At 37.9% G+C, this 21802-nt stretch overlaps 1 protein-coding gene across 3 annotated transcripts in view; it reads right to left on the bottom strand.

Annotated features, from left to right (window-relative positions):
• PITPNC1 (phosphatidylinositol transfer protein cytoplasmic 1) overlaps positions 1–19223 on the bottom strand; it is an 88864-nt gene extending 69641 nt beyond the window's left edge. For 2 of the 3 annotated variants that reach the window (XM_054221191.1, XM_054221192.1), the window contains exon 1: positions 18569–19223. In XM_054221191.1, coding sequence (XP_054077166.1) covers positions 18569–18616 — 48 coding nt within the window. In that variant the 5' untranslated portion in view covers positions 18617–19223. The remainder of the gene's footprint in view (positions 1–18568) is intronic. The other variant, XM_054221193.1, reaches the window with a different exon arrangement.
• Between the last annotated feature and the right edge of the window lie 2579 nt (positions 19224–21802).

Raw genomic sequence — 21802 nt, 5'->3', positions numbered from 1 at the left:
TTCAGCTGTAATATAGGGGTTTGTAATGGAAATGCTGACAGGCCCATAATTATGGCAGCACTAGCGGGCACCACTATAATAGTATATCAGATAGGCATACTACTTAAATTCGATACAAGGTGTCAAAAGATGTTAGTGTCTGTCCTCATTAAAGCAGCACTTAAAATTCCTGTTAACCTCCGTGAGTCAAACTATTAATTTGATGTTCAGAAGGAGATATACACTGGTACTAATACTTGCAATAAATACATCCCCTTTAGCACTTCAAACTGAATTGGTGTATCATCCTAAATGTTTACGCTAATAAAAACTGCAAAAATAAAAAAAAATAATGGTAAGAATAAGAACATTTTATTTTACAGGACAAACTGAAGCCATGTAAATTAATAAAAGAAATGACACGTTAGTTCCTGTGTTCTATAACATTTTAAAGTTTCTTTTTACAGCCAAATATACAATGATATATTTAAGATGCAGTTACATTTTGAATACTGAGGGGGAAAAATTTTATCACCTCTGTTCACTGGATCTTGATTGACAGTCAGTTCTATATATTAGTATGAAATTCTTGATGCCTATACAAATTCCATGCATACAGAGAAAAGATGATCAAGCCTGAAGATCCAGGAGGGTAGCTGGCTGAACAGGTTCATGGCCTATGTAGGTTTTAATTTTATATGATTAATCCCACCAAAAACATTCAATAAATTGGTAGCATGATTATAATATGAACGCTATATTCTATTTCTGTAATATATAAATTCTGAAATTTCATCCAAGAGTTGTGCACTATACTAATGTTTGGTTTCTTTCAACAGACGCAGAAATATGAGTGGAACATAACCTTTGAATTATTTCCAACCATACACTCTATTTCATTACTCCAACAGACTCACTCCTATTTCCTTCCCTGCATTAAGGTGCTCAAAAACAATAGAAAGAGTGAATTTACCTTTCCTGCATCTAGCCAGAGAAAATAAATTTTTTTGAGCTAAGTTCTCCTGAACTAGCCCTTTTTCAAGCACAAAAAATTTCGGGGGGAAAAAAAAAAAATGTGTTACTTCTGTACAAATCTAGGTATACAGCTCTTATCAGTTAAGGAAAATAACAAACGTCACATTCCACAGAAGCTTGCCTCACTGGAAATAGGATTGATGGTGTTTTTGATGACTAGGTAGAGAAAGAAAACATCTCACTGAACAGAAAGTACTTTCCCATGGAAAGCTGGAATAGTACTATTTTGAGTAATGCCCTATTTAAACACAGGGACACCCTCACTCTGTCACTCACACAAACGTGATTTGCATGTTTTGGTGGCTTGTAATTCTGTCTCAGACTACAGCAATGCCTTATAAAAGATGATTCAGAAGATTATTATATTGACATATTTTCCCCATTACTGACAGTGAAGCTTCCATGGGCCATCAATTTCAGGACTACAGCCGCTACAGGAGAGCACGGTCAGTAAAACAGAAAGGTCCCAACATCTACTGATGTCATTTCTATTTGAATGTGGAGCATAACTGAGACCAATAGAATTCCTGCATTAATTTTCTTCGGAGGAAAACAGGTTTTTTTCCTGAAGAGGACAGGTTTTAAGATTTTACATCACCAGAAGACAATGAAATTGCCTAAGTTCTAGAATAAAGGTCCATATGAATAACTTTATTTTATTTTTTTTTTTTACTATTAACTCACTTGCTAAAGAAGTTGAGGCAGTAAAGTAACAAGTGCCAGAAAAGAAAAATGTATTAGTGCTTACCGAGCCAAGCTCATCTCTCCTAGAAATCTACTGACTGGACAAAAATATGCTTCATCTTGTGCCAATTTGTCCATATTATATACCATTTATCGAATAATCTATTCCACAATTTTATTAAGAGTCCCTAGGAAACAGTTTGAATTTTCTAACATAATTTGGTCCTCTGATAAAACAGAGTTAAAGAACACATTTATGTGAATGTCATGTGCAAAAATGACTTGATTTGTGGGAGAGTAAGACAAAGAGCACTTTCTTGAATCACGAAACCAGGTGTGATTTTTTTTCTGGCATTATGTTATACAAATAGTAACAGGGACATCTTCAGCATTCCAGGAAGAAAATGTAAGTATGCGTAGCCTAAAAGTATACCTTCCTAATGCAAACCTTATGCTCTGTTCAAATGCTGGTCAGCTGTTATGTTGCCATCAGCATTCGATCACACACTTCTATTTTTCCAGATCCTGCCTCCTTCTGACCATTATATCCAACCAATATACCTCCTACGTAAGCGGGAAAGATGGAAATATGTCAGAGAAAGTTTTGCAGTGGTTTATTTGGTTTTACAAGGCCACAAGATTTTGACAAGACGGTAGTTGGTAGTCCACAGAATGACTACTTACTTTTTAATGTTTGATCTTACTTAGAAAATTTATTTTCAAGTTAGTATCTTCTTACTACAAAACTACCTGTCTTAATTATAATTTTTAACATGGTCCACTGATTATATTGCAAACTGATTTAATGTATTCTTACAATCCGAATACACCACAACTGAGGTAAATCTTTAATTCAAAATTCACACGCCTGCAGACATATCCTCCTTTCCTACCAGTAGATAAATTACTAGATTTTCTTCCACTTTACTTAAAGCCAATGGAGTTCTACACAGTGCAGTTCAGTACAGAACTTGTCTTGTATCTCATACACAGCTCCTCATTCAATGAATTCTCTCTCAGGTTCATATTCTTAATGCAAAAGAAGGGAAACTCCCACTGACTTGCTGTGAGTAGAAGTGGACGCGGGAAGGGCACTAATCTTGCTTATCAGCACAGTATAGGAATGCTGTCAATTAATTACAACCATATCAAATGCTTGGCTGCAGATAGCGTACATGGTGTGCTTTTCACTTACTGATTTACAGTCAGTGGGAGGAGGTTATAGCAAAACTGTAAGAACGAATCAAAGTTAAATATCGACATGGAAATTTATCTCTTTTCAAGACTGCCAATTCTGTGTGCATTGGGCATGAACTAGGACGGTGGTGATGAAACGACAGCAGAACAATGTTTGCTACTGGAAATGACAAAGCCCAGATAAACAAAAGAATCATGCCTCATAACACAGTACCCTATTAGTTTAAATTATATGCATCCTACAAGAGCTCATATCTCAAATACAGCAAATGTTAATTCCTTTCAGAGATAAAATGGACATAAGACTACTCAACTCCAAATGGAAACTAAGGAACATGACATACTGCCAGCCAGCACTTGGCAAAACATCTTCTAATATAATTTGGAAATACTGTTGTACACCACTAACAAATATTGCTTGCCAAAAATATTAATAAACCAACCCCCCTGAAATCCTAATTGTTATCATTATTGTTAACTCTCTTTAAGAAGCAGTCCACAAATAGTCAATGATTTCAATGAATAAGCATTAAAAAAAAAAAGTCATCAAAAGTTCTCTACCGAAGTTTGGTGCTTAAGTGCAATAAACCAGGTAACCGTGATAAAAAAAAATGCCAGTTCCCTAATTGGAATTCTGTCTCTCTGCACTCACAATTAATTCAATATATTGTGTTGGCATTAAATTAAAATTCTATACTTTCACCAAGTAGGACAGGAGTTCTATTAATTTGCTTTTCATATGCTTTTCGTTTACTATCATCAACTCAACGTATTGAACAGAAACCTGAGAAACAGCGAATGGGGGTGACTCCTATTACTCGAAAAAAAAGAAAAAAGAAAAATGTGTGAATAGCACAGCTTGGATACACAAATATAGATGGAAAAGTTAAAACAGCTTTAGTGAAGAGAAGTTGTGTCTTAATCCATCTCTGAAGGGATCAACAGGTATGCAGACAAAGCAGACCTAGCTGATATGGGCCAACTCAATATCCAAAGGCTGTTTTGCCAAGGTCACTTTCCAGATGTTCCAAAAGAAACCAATTTGCCATGAGATAAGAAGAAAGGTCCTTACATGGATAAATCAGTGTTTAAAGATACAATAAAAAAGTAAAATAAATAGACAAATAATTTTTATCACTGGAGAGAGGACACCAGTGAAGTCCCAGAGGAATTTGTGTGAGGTCTTAAAGCATTCAACATACTTGTTAACGATGGTAGCATACTCATGCCCAACTTATTAAAAAAAATCCCCAATGAACAATATATGAAAAGAACAAGCGATAACTTGAACCCAACAAGGATGGAAAGCTACGCTTTTGTAATTAACCTCCTACAAAACGGATTTAAAAGAGGGAGTGGGAGGCATATTATAGAGAGTACAAAGAGAAAAAACGAGAGAACAAGAGCAGAGAGGATACAGAGTTATCGTGATCACTTGCAGCCTGCAATGCTTAGAGAGCAACTCTTGATTAGATTAAAAGCTGAGTAACTTTATCTCCGTGACCCTAGTGGCAATGAACACCTGGAACACGAACTGAAAATTCTTTAGCCTAAATTCACCACAGGGTCACCTCTGTGCCTGACAGATGGAAGAATCCAGGGATGAAAATTTAGGCTTCACCACGATCTTCCCCAGACAGAGGAAACAAACAGCCCGCAGTTAACCACTAGTTAGTCCACATCATGCAGCCGTTGTTATTGCTTCTACTTACGAAAACACATAGAAGTTGTGGCTGTCCCATCCCTGGAGGTGTTCAAACCAGGCAACCTGGTCTAGTGGGAGGGGAGGTTGGACTAGATGATCTTTAAGGTCCCTTCTAACCTGAACCATTCTATGATTGTATGATATAAATGTACCACTGGGGACATAAGACTTAACAGTGTGAAATTACAGAGAAATATCTCAAAAGGCCAACTGAGAGGAAACAAGACCTCCCATGTTACCAGTTCAGGGTTCCTAAGGAATAGAGTACATGAGTCTTCGATCTTGGACTCGTTAGTTCTCATTCTTATGAAAATGCAATACACACCACAGTGCCATCCTACCTTAAGGTAAGGATGAATTTGTAAAGTTCTTTAGGGTCTGGCTGAAAAGGACCCCATACTTATGTTAGAATGGATTTATGTCACCCACAAGTCTTCGCATTTTCTTGACAGCAACTCCCTGATGTTAACCCCCGCAGCAACTTCATTAGACAGATAAAATGAAACACTGGTTATCAACCAGAAATGATTCACAGAATTCATATAATTTTGGAGCTTATAAAAAATTGCTAAAGATTTAACAGGAACAAACCTAGTAACTCTTTACTTCATCAGCTTTGAACCCTTATCTCGTCAGTATAAAAGCAAAATACGGAGAAATGTTTAATATTTGAAGCCTAAGAAAAATAGTTTTAAACTAGTATCAATATGCAGATATGGGAAATGGTAAAAAAAAAGTCTACTGATGCTCTGATCTTTTAAACTTTGATAATATCACTCTTCTTTCCCTGTTTTCTAGAATATTATAAGCGGTTACGAGGCACTAATTTGCTACGGAAAGGACACAAGGGACCGAATCTTCTGACTAACTGAGCTAATCTTCAGCTGACTTACTGAGGCTAATCATGGAAAGACATGTCGACTTGCAAAGTTTGCTGTGCCTCCAGAACTGTGTATGTTTAAATCTGACATATGTAAATAATTTGCACACGTAAATCAGCGGGGTGATGAACTGTTGTGCAGATGGAATGAAAGTCATTTTTCTTTGAAACTCTTGACTGGAAGATGTCAGAAGTGCAAAAGAAAAATAAGGGTTTGCAAAATAAGAAAGGCAAAAATGTACCCCAACAGCTCTGTAATTATTTTTATGTCAGTGATTACAGGACAAAATATTTAAAGAATGGCAAAGCTTTTATTAATCAGCAAGTCTATTTGTTTTCCTCCATAGCTTTCTTATATTTCCGGTTGCAAAAAAATAGAAAATGCTTTTAACTGTCCCCTGATGAAGCAAGGAAATTCTGTCTACTGCTATACAACCTTATTATTTATTAAATTCCTTTCTCTGAAAAATGCCTTCTGAAATGCCATCCTTGTTCCCTTTCACTTATTTTCTTTTAGCTGACAGAACGGGTAAGAAAAGCACAGAATAACCAGATATAAATCCAACAAAATGAAGCCTGGTAGAGCGCAATGGCAAATCTTTCATAAACATCAAGACAAAATTCTGGTCTGTAACTGATGAAGGCTTTGCGAAAAGAGCATTCTGACTCAAGACTCTTACTCCTGTACCCTCATGGGCTACACTGGTCAGAAATGCTAGCTAGTTCCTTCCCAGGTGAATAGGCTATTTTAGATGAGATTTAGGCAGCCAGGGCACTACTGGTGTAAGCAAAGATTGGGTGACTTTCAGACTCCGTACCAGCACCAAAAGAAAGCAGAGGCCCTACATCTACAAAAAGACCAGGCAAAGGACCAGCTGAACAGGGATAACTCTGCAAGACAGTTAAAAACCCCAGCTTGATAGTGAACTTCCATTTGGATGCATAGATCTATGCCACAATCCTTAACAGATGCAATGTTGTAATCTATATTAATCGCCTTCAGTACTGCATTTTTTATTTCATTTGATCAAAAACCTCTTGCAAACTCAGTGCTTTTTTCCTTAACTCACTGTTCTCGCCGCAGGTTTGGATTGGCTACAATGCTGAGTTTTCTTTTTCTTTCCTTACCATTAAATACGCATGAATACTTCAAAGACTAATGCTTTACTGCATACTTACTGTTACATGGAAGTTTGTTAGTGGCCCTAGGGAATGTCCTCAGCTTTTCTGTAACAATAAAGTCAATCAACTGCTACCTCTTAAGGTAAGCCTAGAAAGCTAAAGTCACTCACTTAATTTGCAAGTCTAACTTCCAAAATTGTTACATGTGGAAAAGGCCTACAAACAAAGATGTTAAATATAACAACCTGTGGAAAGGAATGCAATTGCTAGAAGCTTGTAAGAGGCCTTAAGGACCTCCTTGCAAAACTTTAAGACTTAAACTCTGACTCTGTCTTGTGTACGCAGGAAGTGATACTGGTTTAAATAACATTAGCATTTCAAGCCAATGTAAACCAGCTTAAAACCAAAATATGACAGATCAAACCACCTTCTGAACCACTATTTTTTTTTTGCTTTCCTTTATTCATTGGGCAAAATGCAGAAGGAAAACTGAGGAGCAACCTTGAACTGAGTTCAGAAGAAAATCTATGTATGCATATGTCATTTCCTGATGATGAAAATTCTGTTTATATATTTTTATATCCTTCAGCTATACGAAAAATTTGAGGACCCCATTAGCCTTTGGTTGATATAAAACTTAAAAAAGCAAAGATGGAATTCTGACAGCTACTTCTAAAAAAGGTACAAAAATCCTCAACAGGACACTGCTGTGCAGAACTCATGCGAGAATCTCTACACCGCACTTTACTGTCCATACAGTCGCACCAGTTAGATATCTTTTGTATGGTTCTATTAAAATGTATTTTACAAATGCCATTGATAATGACCATACTATGCTGACTGAAGTGTTCAGACTTGCTTACTTAATACTCTTGGGCATGTGACTTTTTGCAGTAAGTAGAGAGTGTGAAACAATATTGCTATTTTGAATTATTTAATTTTCATATTTTGGGATATTTCTGAGAGAATCCTTTTTCCTCCCTGCTTAAATATTTATGTATTCATATAAAAAATACGTATGTATATATTATGATTTATATACTATATATAAAACATTTAACTGATTTTATGAGAGTTAACCAAATTTAATCAAAAGCTGTTCTTATGGTTGTGAGAAGGGGATGGTTTGAACAATTTTGCCAGTAAGATGTGTGTTGCCAACACCAGAAAAGTAAGCTGAAGAAAATGGAAGCTAATGTCAAACTAAGCCACATAGTATTAAGATAGGGCAGACCTCAAAACAGGCGTGTAATTCCTTATGGTGGACAACTGAAGGAAATTAGGAGATGAGATAAGGTAAGAGGGCTAATATGAGGAAATCACAAGGAACAGCAATCGCTGTTCCTCAAATGCTTTATCTAGACTATGGTCCCAAGAAGAAGGGTAAGCCATAGCCCTTCCCCCCTGCATCAGGGCATCTCCTTTTCTCCCGCATAAGAACATTTGCTTTCTGAAGTCTGAAGTGGAGGATACTCACTGATTGCCACTGACATTCCTTGGACTGTCACAAGACAAACCACTCACGTTGTTTACTCCAGTTCTGGCCACTAAAGGCAAACTGGCATGTCTGAAAATGTCTTGGCGAAAAGGCGGGGTTAGAGGTATTCACATTTAACTTGTATTATGCTTGCAACACGATTAAATAAAAACACAACCACCTGTTACACTTATTTCAGTGGGAGTATCTATTTTCAATTATAGCATTTACCATCCACCCTCAAGTAAGGCAAGTAACACCATGGTAACATAAACACAGTCGTGGCTGCTTGGGAAGGTTAAATTATAAATAGCAATGTATAGCCCATGAGGTCCTAGAAATAAACTAACTAATCCATAGGCATTTGTTAGTATGACATAACATTTCCACTAAAACGTTTGCCTCATCTCAAACCCACTCAGAATAGATTTAGAAGTTCAGCATCACTTGACTCTGAGTGAGTTCGTGTTCAGACATGAAAAAAGCAGAGACAGTGGAGAAAATAAGCTATAGCAAACCAATGCAAACCAAATTAACACCCCCCCCCCCAGTAAGCTTTATTCTACTTCCACTGAAGTTAATGCGGGGGGGGGGAATCTATTCCAAATGTATATCAGAGTTACCTTAATATACAGAAACATGTTTTTATACTGAATCATCACTGGGGGGAAAATAAAGAAAAAAGGCAAAACAAATGTTAAAAACCCTTGGGCTTAACCGAGTAGCAAACAGTTTGGAAATGCAAATAAACTTAGCAACCCTCTAAAACATTTGAAAGATTTTGGAACTCAGTGCTCTCTTTAGCCTCAGCCCGAGTGCAAGGATCCATGGAAGATCCATGGTAACTGAGGGAATACTGAGATTCAAACCTGAGCTTCGTCCTCAGAGGGGAGCTGCATTATCAATTGTTTTAGTCTGCTCTATAGTTCCTTATTCTCTGCAAGACTGAGGCAGCGCAAGAGCAGCAGGCTGTTGTTCCGAGCAGCAGCTTTTTGCCAGCTGGCCAGATGCCTGCTGTGGTTGGCTGGGCTTCTTTATTTGGGAGAATGACCAAGGACTCAAAAATGGGAGAAAGAAAAGAGAATCAGAGTTTCTACGAAGTTAGGACTCAAAATTGAGAGCGAAAAGGTTACTGCCAAGTTTTGCAGTGTGAGGACAGCAATCATTAAATTCTGCGTAGGCTCAAGGACGTTATCATAGATTTGACACAAATCTGGGGCCTTAATTTAACCGTGTGAAACCGTCTTTTAGGTTAGGCAAGAATGCTAAGGATTTAGAGACATCAGGATGGTTTTTCTCTTGGTAAGAATAAGAGATTTGAGAAATTCACATTGTCTTTTAGTTTATAGCCATTGGTTAAATTCTACTTTTGATTGGACTGACAGAAATCTGGAATGGATCAACTGAGGTGAACGGAATTATTTCAGATTTGCACCGTGCAACTGAAATGGAATTTAAATTCCCAACATTTATATTCTAAAAACATGCTGTGTTTTGTCATACACATTTGGTGAAATCTTGTCCTCTGACATCAGTGACAAAACTCATTGGTATTACTATGGTCTAAATCCCACTGAATGATTTTCCTTTCACGCAGAGTAAAGCAAAACAAAAGCTGATCCACTGAAGTAAGATTTAAATAAATTTTATATCAAGTCTATGTGATAAAAGAGGCAGGCAGGTTGCTTAAGACTGTAATCCTGTGTACATTTCATATATTTCATTTGGCTTATTTCAAGTCACTGTACAATTAATTTATTAAATGAAAATATTACTTAAAGGTCAGCTAGTTTTCACTTTCAAAGAAAGCTTGACAAAAGCAGATAAATAGCTGGATGAATTTGTCAAGCATCTTTCAGAAGATAAGACCATACATGCTAGGACCAGTACATTCAATGGCCTAGCAAGTGAGATCACTTAAAAAAAACCTATCTATGTCTGACCGGGAGAAATACAAGCTTGCCATGTGTAAGAAATTTATGGTTATGAATAGAATTATCATTGTCTTTATCTTTTGGATAAATAGAATTTTTTGGTTCACAGTGAACTTCAGTATTTTGGTAACCTTTCAAGTAACATGGTGATGCTAGCACAAAAGGTTATTTTTATTTTTTTTTATATTACTTTTATATAAAATGAGAGCAAAAAGCTGAAAATACATTAAACAATTAATTGTATTTCTGACTGTCATCCGTGACTGATTGTTAATCAAGCAATTCAGCAACAGTGCGTGTTATACTGGAGCGTCATTGCCACATAATTATTTTGTCATGCATTGCAATAATATTTTTACCAAAAAAATTTTAAACATAGTCATTAATTGGACAACACATTAAACCTAATATGAATTTAGTGTGATGAAATGGAAAATAAGACATACTCAGTATGCTCTCTGAAAACAGTTCCCACCGAGCCTAAGTATTCCTAAATCACTTTGGCAAGACTAATCTTAGAACAGCCATGTAAAAAGTCCTAAATAGAGATTTTTCTGGAGAGCATATGAAGAAGTCTTTTATTAAAACCAGTCTACAAACATTTATGCATGTGACTCAGGACATGTGACTACTTGTGCTTTAAATTAAGTATGTATGCAAGTTAAGTGTATGCAAAAGCCAGGATTGTGCACTGTAAAACCAGCTGTAGAACTGTTATAGTACAAAACTAATAGAATCCAAAACTACTTCAGCATTTTCTGACCACAAACAGGAAAAAGATGGAAGATACAGATTTTTTTTCCAAGAAAAGCCATTAAAATGTCATTCCTACAATTTAGCACCCTGACTTATACTTTATAAAAACAAAAATAGTATTTTAATACACATCCAAGGATTCTAAATTGGCTGATCACTTTTAATCAAAATAGGGAAGAAACCATGAACTGAGGAGGAGATAAACAAGACTAAGGCTAGACTAAAAGCATTATATATAACCACAGGTTAAGTTCAAATCTAGTTTCCCCCACCTACAGACTGTAAACCCATCTGTTCACCCAACTTGAAATCTAAATTACCTTTTCTTCACTCCTTTTTAAACCTAGTCAATAATCCTGGGGAGCACCTTTCTCCTTGCTTTCTAGACGCATGCAGACATTGGTAATTTCACCTAAATCCATGCACAATATGCCTACACAAAGTTCTTCAGGCTGCACTGGAGGGCTGTCATAGCAAATTTGCATGAAACATCCAGTGATGTTTGCTTTATTTTGGTATCAAGTCCTACAAAATATACTGCTGGTCATGATAGATGCTCTACAAACCAAAGAAGATAAGGATAAAATATAAGGAAAATTATAAGTATTTGAAAAAAAAATATTTTAAATAACAAATAAGTTTTTCATGAGACAGATATAAAGAATTATCCCTCACCCATAATTATCGAGTATATTTCAATGGTTCGCATGTGTGTATTATCTGTCTCCATCCTTACAGTGTTTGATGGTTGCTTGTGTGTGAGGTTAGACATTCAAGATGGAAAGCCTGCATGTTTTCAGCATCTGCAACTGCCTGGGTTCTACAAGGACAGCCTGGGGAACATATTTGTCAGCTCACTAGTCACAAAGAATAACGTGATTGAATCATTGTTATATACTATGGGTTTTCCATTACCTGACGAGGCAGTCTTTTGTACAAAAGAACATGATGTCTAACAGATTTTAACAATACAAATGCCTATCAGACTAAACTGAATACTCATGAAGGAAAATATAATTTCTAATCTTTCCTAGTTATTACAGAAATCTTTCTCTTCCTATAATCTAAAGGGCTTTATATACTTTAAGGGCTATAAATCACCTAATTTTTTTAACATGTGCAGTCGGACAAAAAGCACATGAAAATTGGTTTACTTGTATTATTTCTAAACTTACAATTGGACAGATGAGAAAATTAAACAGACTGGACTAAGAGAAAATGTATTTGACATATCAGACTTATCAAACTTCAGGATGCTAATATAGGCATCTACATTCATTAGTAGGTACATAAACAAAAGTGGCCACAACTTCATAAGTGCTGATCATTCAGCGTTCACATCAACTCTTAAAAGAAATTAACGGTCTCAGGAAATTTAAGTTCATCCCAAAAATGAAAAAAACAGAAAGCACTAAGTTTTAAAAGCCAGTATTGACATTCTGTGTCTTTCTCTCCCTGTTCTTTTGTTTCCGAACCTACATTACGCTTCAAAGACAAACATACTTTGTGGAGTTCTTGATAGCATCAAAGCTCTGTAGAATGCTTCAGCTAGAAAATGTCCTAAACCACTGACAAGCTGCATTTTCTTTTATGGGAAATGCCAAACTGCGCTCTACATTTTGCAAACAAAGCCTTCAAATCAACTGTGTAGTATTATTTGCTATCTATACTCCTTGGAGAAAACAAGTGTTGACAAGGAGAGACAGGGCAAGAGGGATGAAGAGAGACGTATGTCAGAGTCTGGAGTTCCTTGGGTAATAGCTAATCCTTTCCACTGAAAGATTTTTTTAATCATTTACACAGAAACTTTAAGAACAAAGGTTGTCTTGTTTCTTTCACAGAGTTATACTGAAATTTGTAAACAGGGGTAAAGGAGAAAATCGGGTATTTTCGGTCTTCTACTTGCAAAGATTTGACATCTGCTCTGCATTGCGTTGCTTTATAGCTCTCTAGGTGACTACAACTATTGCAGGAAGGTCAAGCTAAAGCAAAGTATTTATTTTCTTCCCATGGTAAGACACAGCTCTTGCTTTCATCTGTCCATTCTTACAACTAGATTGTGCATCAAAAGAAAATTAAATAGCTGTTCTTATTTGGTACTAAAGCTAACTTCCACTGCTTTCTCTCATCTATTTCATCTGTTATGTCATTACAATGATTCTTCCCAGTCCATAAGCTTTAAGGTCAATTTAAGGTCACACTGTATGGAGCAAAGCCTTTGTGATGCGAGTAAACATGACCGCCCACAAAGACCAGATCGGATCAGTTTGCTAACAAGAGTCTTACGCAATGATTTTTTTTTGAAGGGTAAGAAGATGTTCATAATGGTGTAAAGAGCTTTTCTAGATCAATATTTAACGCTGAACACGCCTCAGACAAACGTATCAGCGCATCCACAGTATTAATTGCAAAAAGAAATTAAGGCTGGTGATGTTCTTGGGAGGCATATCCAGAAAGAATGATTAACTAGAGTAAAAAGTCCTTTACTTCTCACGGCACTTTAGTATCTTGTGAAGGAACCAGTGTAAGACCATAAATGCATTACAGCTGTTGATAGGTTAAATGAAAATTGCACATTAAGCTTTCATTTTTGCTGGTCAACTTCAGCTCAAAACTGCCAGATACACTTTTTTCTGCACAGGTCATGGTCATGACGCAGTCCAACTATTATTTTACTTACAAGTAATTAAATTGAATTAAATACGAAAAGCTGACTTCACCTTATGTTTGCTTATAGTCCTCTTGCTTACATGCTGATTTTTCAAGTGTTCCATACATTTACATATTCCTGAAAATATGTTCTGTGATTATAGATGGGAAATTAAAAAAACTTACATAATCGATGATTATTTAATCCATTGGTATTAACTGCAGGATGAGTATATGCAGTTTGTCCTGCAGTAGATAACTACAGTTTAGAGAAAATGTATTTTACACTTTATACCCTAACTAAAGGCTTTTCTGTTCTACATGCATATAGTTATGTCTAAATATCATAACACCTGCTAACTCTCAGGGCGTAAAAACACTTTCTCAAATGCTTTCATTAAGCTTTAAATCTGCCTGAATAAAACATGTTATAACAAGTACCCTTTGTACACGAAACAGTAGACTATGAAATCTTTTAAAGAAGAAATGTACACAAGATTCAGAGAATACAAATACTGTTTACACATATGTTGTTGAAATAATTTTACGTAAATAATCCACACTGGGAGAATTCATAATGTTTGAAATGAGCTAAACACTGGATATTTTTTTATAAAGGAGCAAGCACAAGACCTCTAGAACAAGAATTTGTTCATGTTGAAAAGATTTTTTGTTGAAAAACCGTGATCTACATTTATGGACATTTTGCAGGTCTCCACTTGTTTGTATTCATGACAATACAGCTGTTCCTATTCACCTCATGCAGGCAGTGCTCCCCACGGACCTAACTTAGCTTTTATTTAAAGCACAGAATGGGAGCAATTCCACCAACTTCAGCAGAGATAAATGTTGGTTGAAATCAAGAACAAAGCAAAGAAAAACCTATTAGGACTTCCGGTACTGGCCACACATATTCCGTTCAGAACTAACAGAAATGTTAATGGTCATCCTTGTTTCCAAGGAAAAAACCCTATGATGATTACTGCATTTTATTTGATGTTCACCTTATATTTGCATACAACCTAGCTTCACATCTTTATTAGCACTTTACAGCAATAACAACTCCATTTTCAACAGGATGCAGCAAAAATGTCTTTCCACCTATTCCGCTAGAGAATAATCACTTTCCACACAAATCATAAACTTCACTGTACTTTGCCTCTTCCAAAATAAAAGGTCAGTAACATGCTAACTTATCAGATTTGTTTTACATTTTCAGATAAAGGCATCTCAAAAGCACAAAACCATGTAATCCTTCCTGTGAAGATTTGTGGAATTGTGATTTGCAACGAGACCCAAGTCTGAGAATTTTTTAGCTTCTCTGCTCTTTTCAATTGCTTGGTGTTCTTTTCACTTGCTTAGGAATGTGTTTTTTTAACTGATGATATTTAAAAAAACCACAATGCAGCCTATTATAATATTCTCTCAGATGATGTAACAAACTATTTGTAAGAATGAGCTAACACAAGAAAATGCAAGGGGAAAAATAACTAAGGGGCAAGCTCGTTTATGAATTGCAGCTGGGATGAACACTGGTAACATATCCTAAGTAATTACTGCAACACATTTTACTTGCTTTATGTATTAATGAAAATAAATGGCTTTTTCTAATTTATAAGGTCTCAGTGTTAACAAAAGGACTGAATTGGCATGCACGTTTCCCAGAAGTACCAGAAATGGGGTAAAGAATTACTTCTAATTGGCAATCGTATTGGCTTCATCAACCAACAGCTATCTTCTGACCTAATTTGCAAAGTTCTTACTGCAATTGTTACTATTTTGCTTAGAAGTTAACATGATATTTCCTTTCTCAAATTTTAAAGCTGATCAGGCAGCTTGCAACAATATGTATGCAACAGTCCTAAATAACTGTCAATAAAAATTCAGTTTAATGAGCCAGCCTCAGCCTTGAATCAGAACTGCAGTGTGGCGCCACAGCATCCTAGCAAGCACTGCTGGAACAGCCTGGCTTTTCTGGTACTTATGAACAAGGAACAAAGTTTTACCTCTGACTCCTGTATCCTAGCTCAAAATACACCAACAACACCTAGGTCTGTAGCAATCAACATTTCTTAGGAAATGTTTTATTGGCAAGGAAGTATTCGGCCTCCAAGCTGACAGGTATACAAACAAAACTCCCATAAATATTTGGGTATCTTATCTAATATGGGAATTGATGAAAGAATGCCTCAAGAACGCGACCTGCAGTAGCTGATGAAGACCAGCTATGCAGAATTTCCTATTCACAACGCCAGAAACTCTTCAAACCTGGAGACAGCATTGCTGTTGCGGTGACATCTATCAGTTTTAATTTAACTCTTCTCTAGAGATAAATTTAGGACCTCATAGTCAGCCAGTGTAGTACTAATTTCTATACTGCTGTGTCCATATTTATTTACATCCAAAGTAGTGACTTCTAGTTACTGGACTGGACATTATGCAACATTATAATGCACATTTTTTCACATTACACACAAAATCTGACTACAGATGATCAGGTGCAGGTGCTTGGCTGACATAGTCAAGACTCCTTTTTGCCTCTTGTGCCTTACTATTTTCACAGGAATGACATGGTTTTGTTGACAACACAACACCACAGACTAAAGCTGGAATTCTTTCTCATTCATGCTGTGAGACTTCTATGTATGGATAACTGGCAAGTCAGTGCTAAAAAGAAAACTGCTCAAGGAAATGCTTTTGAATTTACGTATAAAGTGCACAGGCCGAAAGCCAGAACTTGTAAAGCCTAAGTGAGAAAAACAGCGCAAAAAGGGAAGCCATGCAGCTGCGTAAAATGAACTGCATTTTTCACATACCTGTTGAAACCTACGACCTCAACAGTACTTTAGGTGCTTAACTCCCAGTAATGCCAACACCAGTTAGGTACCCAAATGCCATTGTAGAGCAGGACCCAACATCCCAGTCCTGTGACAAATTGCGTATCCTTTGGAAATTGCATTTTCATCAAAACCCACTGAACTTCGGAGTGATTTAGCACCTTGCAGAACGCAGTTTGGGCCTCTTAGAGCCAAAAGTCTCTTGGTTTTTGAAGGGCGAGCATTGCCCCATGATATCCTCCTAATGGCTGCAAAATGCATCATCTTACTCTACACAGATGCCAAAAATATTATGCATTATTGGTAGTTAATGCGTAACTAAAGGAAGAATAAGATAATAACACCTTCATAGACTGTAGAAAACATCACAAAGGTGAATCACGATGAGAAATACAGTCCAGAACATTTTTAGTACGTAAATAGCATAACAAAAATAAGATATCTGCTAAATTCACAATTTTGTCATAGTTAATTTTATAATTAATAATGAAATTCATACTAAATATCAGACATGTTCTAGGTCCCCCATTAAGGCATCTCAGCTGCAGCTCTTGGATTAAATAATGCATGATTCAACATAAGAGAAACTGCAAGATGCATGAACATCTTTACTAATTCTGTTAACATTCTAGAGAACAAAAGACTCCAAATTGTCTTCTGTCTCACCATGCATCAGCCATTTCTCTTTTGGGAGATTTTTGAACTTTTCTCTATCTGAAAATCTTGTTTAACAACAATTTTTCAAAATAAATTAGATTGGCTCCCTTCTCATGACATAATGAACTGTTATTAACTAAGTGTGGTAGTCTGAGGACATCAGGAACTGGCTTGGATAAAATGTTGTCTACATTAGGATAATACAATAAACAAATAAAATTAGGTATTAAAAGAATAATGTCATACAGTATCACAGCATACTATATAACTTGGTTGGAAAAATGCTAGAATTAAACCTGCACGTATGTGGTATTTTTAGGTTGTGCTCCCAGAAGAAGGAATTTCCTGAGCAGCCTGAAGTAAATATTTGGCAGTTTAAATTCTCAGTTTTGGAATACTGTTAATTTGCCAAATCTGAAGATGCAGACAAAAAAGACCATTGAAATTACAACTCCATCATACTCCTGAGGACTCCTCTACACAGATTGCAAAAAATTAAATAAAATTGTGCAGCAAAACACTCACCTGGACGTAATTAAGCAAAAAATGCGTAAAATAATTTGCAAAGTAAATGTGTTTTGTGATGACCTCGGGGGCGAGGGGCCGAAAAGGGGATACTCTGCCTTTGAGCGCTGTTCCCCCAGGACCGCCGGCTGCAGCCAGCCCGCAGCGTCCCACGGCCGCGGAGGAGGGGGTGGGACCCCCGGGACCCCCCGCGCAGACCCTCGGAGCGGAGCCTCTGCCCGCGGGGCGGCGAGCGGGGCGCGGGCAGGGCGCCCCCTGGCGGCCGGCAGCAGGGCGCCCCCTCGCGGCCCCGCCGTCGCCGGCAGGAGAAGAGAAACGGCGGCGCAAGATACGCGGAGCGGGTTCGGCGCAAGATACGCGGAGCGGGTTCCCCCTCTGCAATGCCCACTTCTATGGCATAAATAGCTAAATAGAACAACGTCTACTTTTTTTTTTTTATCCGTGCGAGACGCTATAAACCAGAAAGCACCATCTCATTTACATATGCCATCAGGCCTCTAGATACGTATCGCACCTATTTATATGCACAAGTATCTATATAGCACGTGTGTTACATGTAGGTATTACTATCTTACTTAAAACAATAAACAGGTAGGATGTTTGCAGATAAATAAAGACATAATGCTCCTAACAGAGTTGAGAACACCGTCAAAGAGCAGTTTGACTTCACATCATTTCTTTAAATGACGAAAAAGTTTTTACTAATAAATTATCACCTATCTACCCTACCTGTGCTAGAGTTTCAGGCCATGTTCATCTCCAAGGGTATTTTAAGCACAGGTGAAAATATATTTAGAATCTGGGTTTTGGACATACGCTTTATCAGATAGAGGATTTCAGCACAAAGCATTCCCTTGCGAACATGCATAAGATTGTTTTTAAAAGTCTGGTTGGAAAATCTTTATAAGCCGTATTTTGACGACACAATGCTTTTGATACACTTGAGTTACCTTCGTTCCTGCAGGATTCCCTTATTTTCCAATAAAAACATTCCTCTCTAACCAGTCATCTCCGACTAAGTTCATTACACAAAGAAAAAACATTTGGTAAAACAAATACAACCTCAACTCGCCTTGAAAAAGAAAACCCTTGGTAAGTAAGAGCCTAAGCATGAGCAGTGACGGAGCTTACCTCTTCAACTGTCAAAGGCATACAGATCCGGTACTCCTTCATGAGCATATTCCTGCTGCTCGGTGCGGACCAGCAAACTGGGAGAAAAGTGATTATTTCTGCACGATGATCACGACGAAAACCAATCACGGGAAAAAATAATCAAGCCTCTTTCCCTGGATGCGCTTGACAATGTGTCCACAAGAGAGTAATGCGACCATCCAGGAAGGCTGAGCCAGCAAGAAGAAAAACCAACACAACTGCTCCTTTCTTCCAGTTCTTCCTCCTTCAGCCTGCGATCATGGGAATTTCACACACGCTCGCACCGATATACGCTACCAAGTCTCAAAGCCCAAACGCTATCGCCACGGCCAAAGACATCCGTCGGAAGTGTACGAAAACGGCAGTCTCTCGCAGCTATGTCAAGACATGCCTGGGGCGGCGAAAGGAACAAACGAGCCGAAAATGTGGCTTTCCCCACCTCCGGCAGCGCGCAAGATGAGATGCTGATTTCCAAGACAAAGCCCTTTTATAACGTTTCCTTCCCCGGCTGCCAAACACGGCTCCCACCTCTCCACCGCAACGCGGCTGCGGCCGCCGCGGCTCCCGCTGTGCCGGGGGGGCGGGCAGCGCGGCGATCAGCGGCCGCGGGCTCCCCGGCGCAGCCGCGGGCGGGCGCGGAGCGGAGCGGAGGGGAGCGGCGGCCCCGGCGGGGGCGCGGCCGACATCAGCGGGGCGGCAGGAAGGAGGGAGGGGAGGGAAGGGAAGGCGGGCAGCCGCCGCTCGGGCGGGTTTAAACAGATTTGGGGAAGTTTATCGCCCGAGGTGCGACAAGGCACCTTGCACAACATTTACAAGCGGGTGCGAGAGGCGAGAGCGCCGGGAGGGCGGCTGCGGGTCTCCTCGCACCTCGCTCGGTACGAGAGCCAGGACAGCTCGGTGCAGCCGGCGTGCACCGGAGAGATGGAGCACAGGATGTGAAGGCCTCACCCATTTCCCTTCTGGTCAGCCCTTCGTTATCAGCCAGCGCATTTTGCAACACAAGTAAAACTCTTTTTTTTTTTTTCTCGTATCAGCTACTTTCAAATGCCACGCAGAAAGTTCAGTGAAAAAGCGCCTCCTTGCTAGTTGAACAACAAAGCCACAACCGTTTTAGGAGGCCTCTTTTTTTCTTCTCCTCCCCCGCCCCCCTCCCCCCCGGCAATTTGTTAGTTAAATTGGTTTTAAATATGCTTGGGTTTTGTGTTCTTCAGAGCAATTATGCATTATTAAGTTACAAGTTGATATGCACAGGAACCCAATTCTGAAACGCTGAGAAACTCCAACTGTTACACAACCTCAGGTAAATCATAAAATATTCATATTGCTGATTCTCCTGTCTTCCAAATGGCTATAAAGCATGTATCGCAGAGAAGCACTGTGACAGTAATAGAAGGCACTATACAGATAATGGTAAAATATAAATCAGCATTTAAATATAAATTATTTGCAAAAATAGAAGTGATGAAATAGCAGATTTGGGACAGTTAAAGATGAATTCAGGCCTACAATGAAACATGTGTTTCATAATAAGAAAGTGCAAAACCCCTCATGTTTTCATTGGTTCTGAATGTACATTTCAGAGCTATGTATATAATTTTTATCCCAGAGCGGACACAGTGCCATCTCCTGGAGCTAACAACATAACTTTTCTGTTCCATTGCAATAATGGCACAATATTTCACACACTCTCCCTTTCTAGTGAAGTGCAAACACCTACACAAAGAAAAAGAAAATCTGGGAGCTCTGTTAGTAGTCTGGGTTTTCAACTGAGGTATGAACAATGTGATTAATGAGACTTCTATCTCGAATCTGACAACAGCCATTGATAAATATCCAAACTGTAGCTATAATTCATAGTGTTGGAAGTATATGTTCCTGAAACTTCTATGCAAAATAGCGAAAGCAAGGCAATACCTGTGATATTATCTATAGATGAGAGGTAATCCAAATTCAGATCTAAAACATCTTCAGCTTTAAGTGATTTGATAGTGGTTTTGCTCATTAGGAACAGTATCTCTGGATTTCTGCTGAAAACCAGTGTAAAAAAAAAGAACTTCGTTGCGTAGGACCTTGATGCTACCCAATTTTAGGCAGACATTGATTTAAATAAAAGCAGGAGAAAGACGTAAACTAGTTTATTACCTATTACAGGCTTTAACAAAAACCAAACCTTACAGCTCTGTTTAAAATAATAAAGCATGCAGATCTGTGTAAAGAAAGTAGTGTGTCAAATCCAGAAGGTACTTAAAATGGAAACCAAAATTACTTCCATACCTATAGCGAGACATTCTTCAGTCACCCCATACTTATTGCCAGAGGCAGTCTTGTGCTGTCTGCGCATACACATGGAGGAAAAAAACAATGATCACAGCAATACCCTTACAACTCCCTCTAGGATTTCTGTCCTGGGACTCTCTACAAAGCATGCTTACCAAATGCTTCTAGGGAACATGCTGAGAGAGAAAATGTCTAGCTCCAGCTAGCCAGGAAGTTTCTGCCAAGCATGCCTCAGTTTTGGTTCTTTGTTTCCTGTGAATTGTCAGAAACCATTACTCTTACCTCTGCAACATGGTCTCAATGATCAGTTGTAAAAATAAGACATTTTTCACTCATCTTTCACTTTTGACCTGGGGGGAAAAAAGCCATATGTTAAATCATGCTGAACATTAAGTCCAGATGGTCTTGGGTCAGCAGAATGTCACTTCACAATAAGAGACAGTAAAAGTCAAGTTATTTCTCCAGGTATTTTGCTAAGGCCTTTTGAATAAGAATTTAGTGGGTTTTTTGAGTCCTTCATGAAGTCTACATTGAAGGCAAAAGCTGCCTCCTTGTCTCTCAGCATACCTATGTAGGTAAAGGAAGATAACAGTTGCAATATGCATTAATATTCCTCTTCCACTCACTGTCTGAATCAAAATTACTGTGTATGGGAATACGTTCAATTAGATTAGTGTCTGACTTTTAACTTCCCTGAAAGCCATCACTGTCTATCCATGGACTGTAAAAATATACTAATGTTACAACAAGCTAAATTCAAAATGAGTATTCAAAGCTATGTAAAAATTTGTAAATCACCAGAGTTAGGAAAGAACATCTCATACACTCTCTATGATACATGTATGAATTTTCAGTACTTAGATCAATTAATAACTAAAAATTATTAAGGATAATGGATAAATTCTGTTACTAGACTTTTAAAATCAAGTTTGAATT

Source organism: Rissa tridactyla, chromosome 15 (assembly GCF_028500815.1).
Source record: "Rissa tridactyla isolate bRisTri1 chromosome 15, bRisTri1.patW.cur.20221130, whole genome shotgun sequence".
NCBI lineage: Eukaryota > Metazoa > Chordata > Aves > Charadriiformes > Laridae > Rissa > Rissa tridactyla.
Note: the sequence above shows the minus strand (reverse complement) of the source record. Positions and strands in the feature narration are given on the sequence as shown.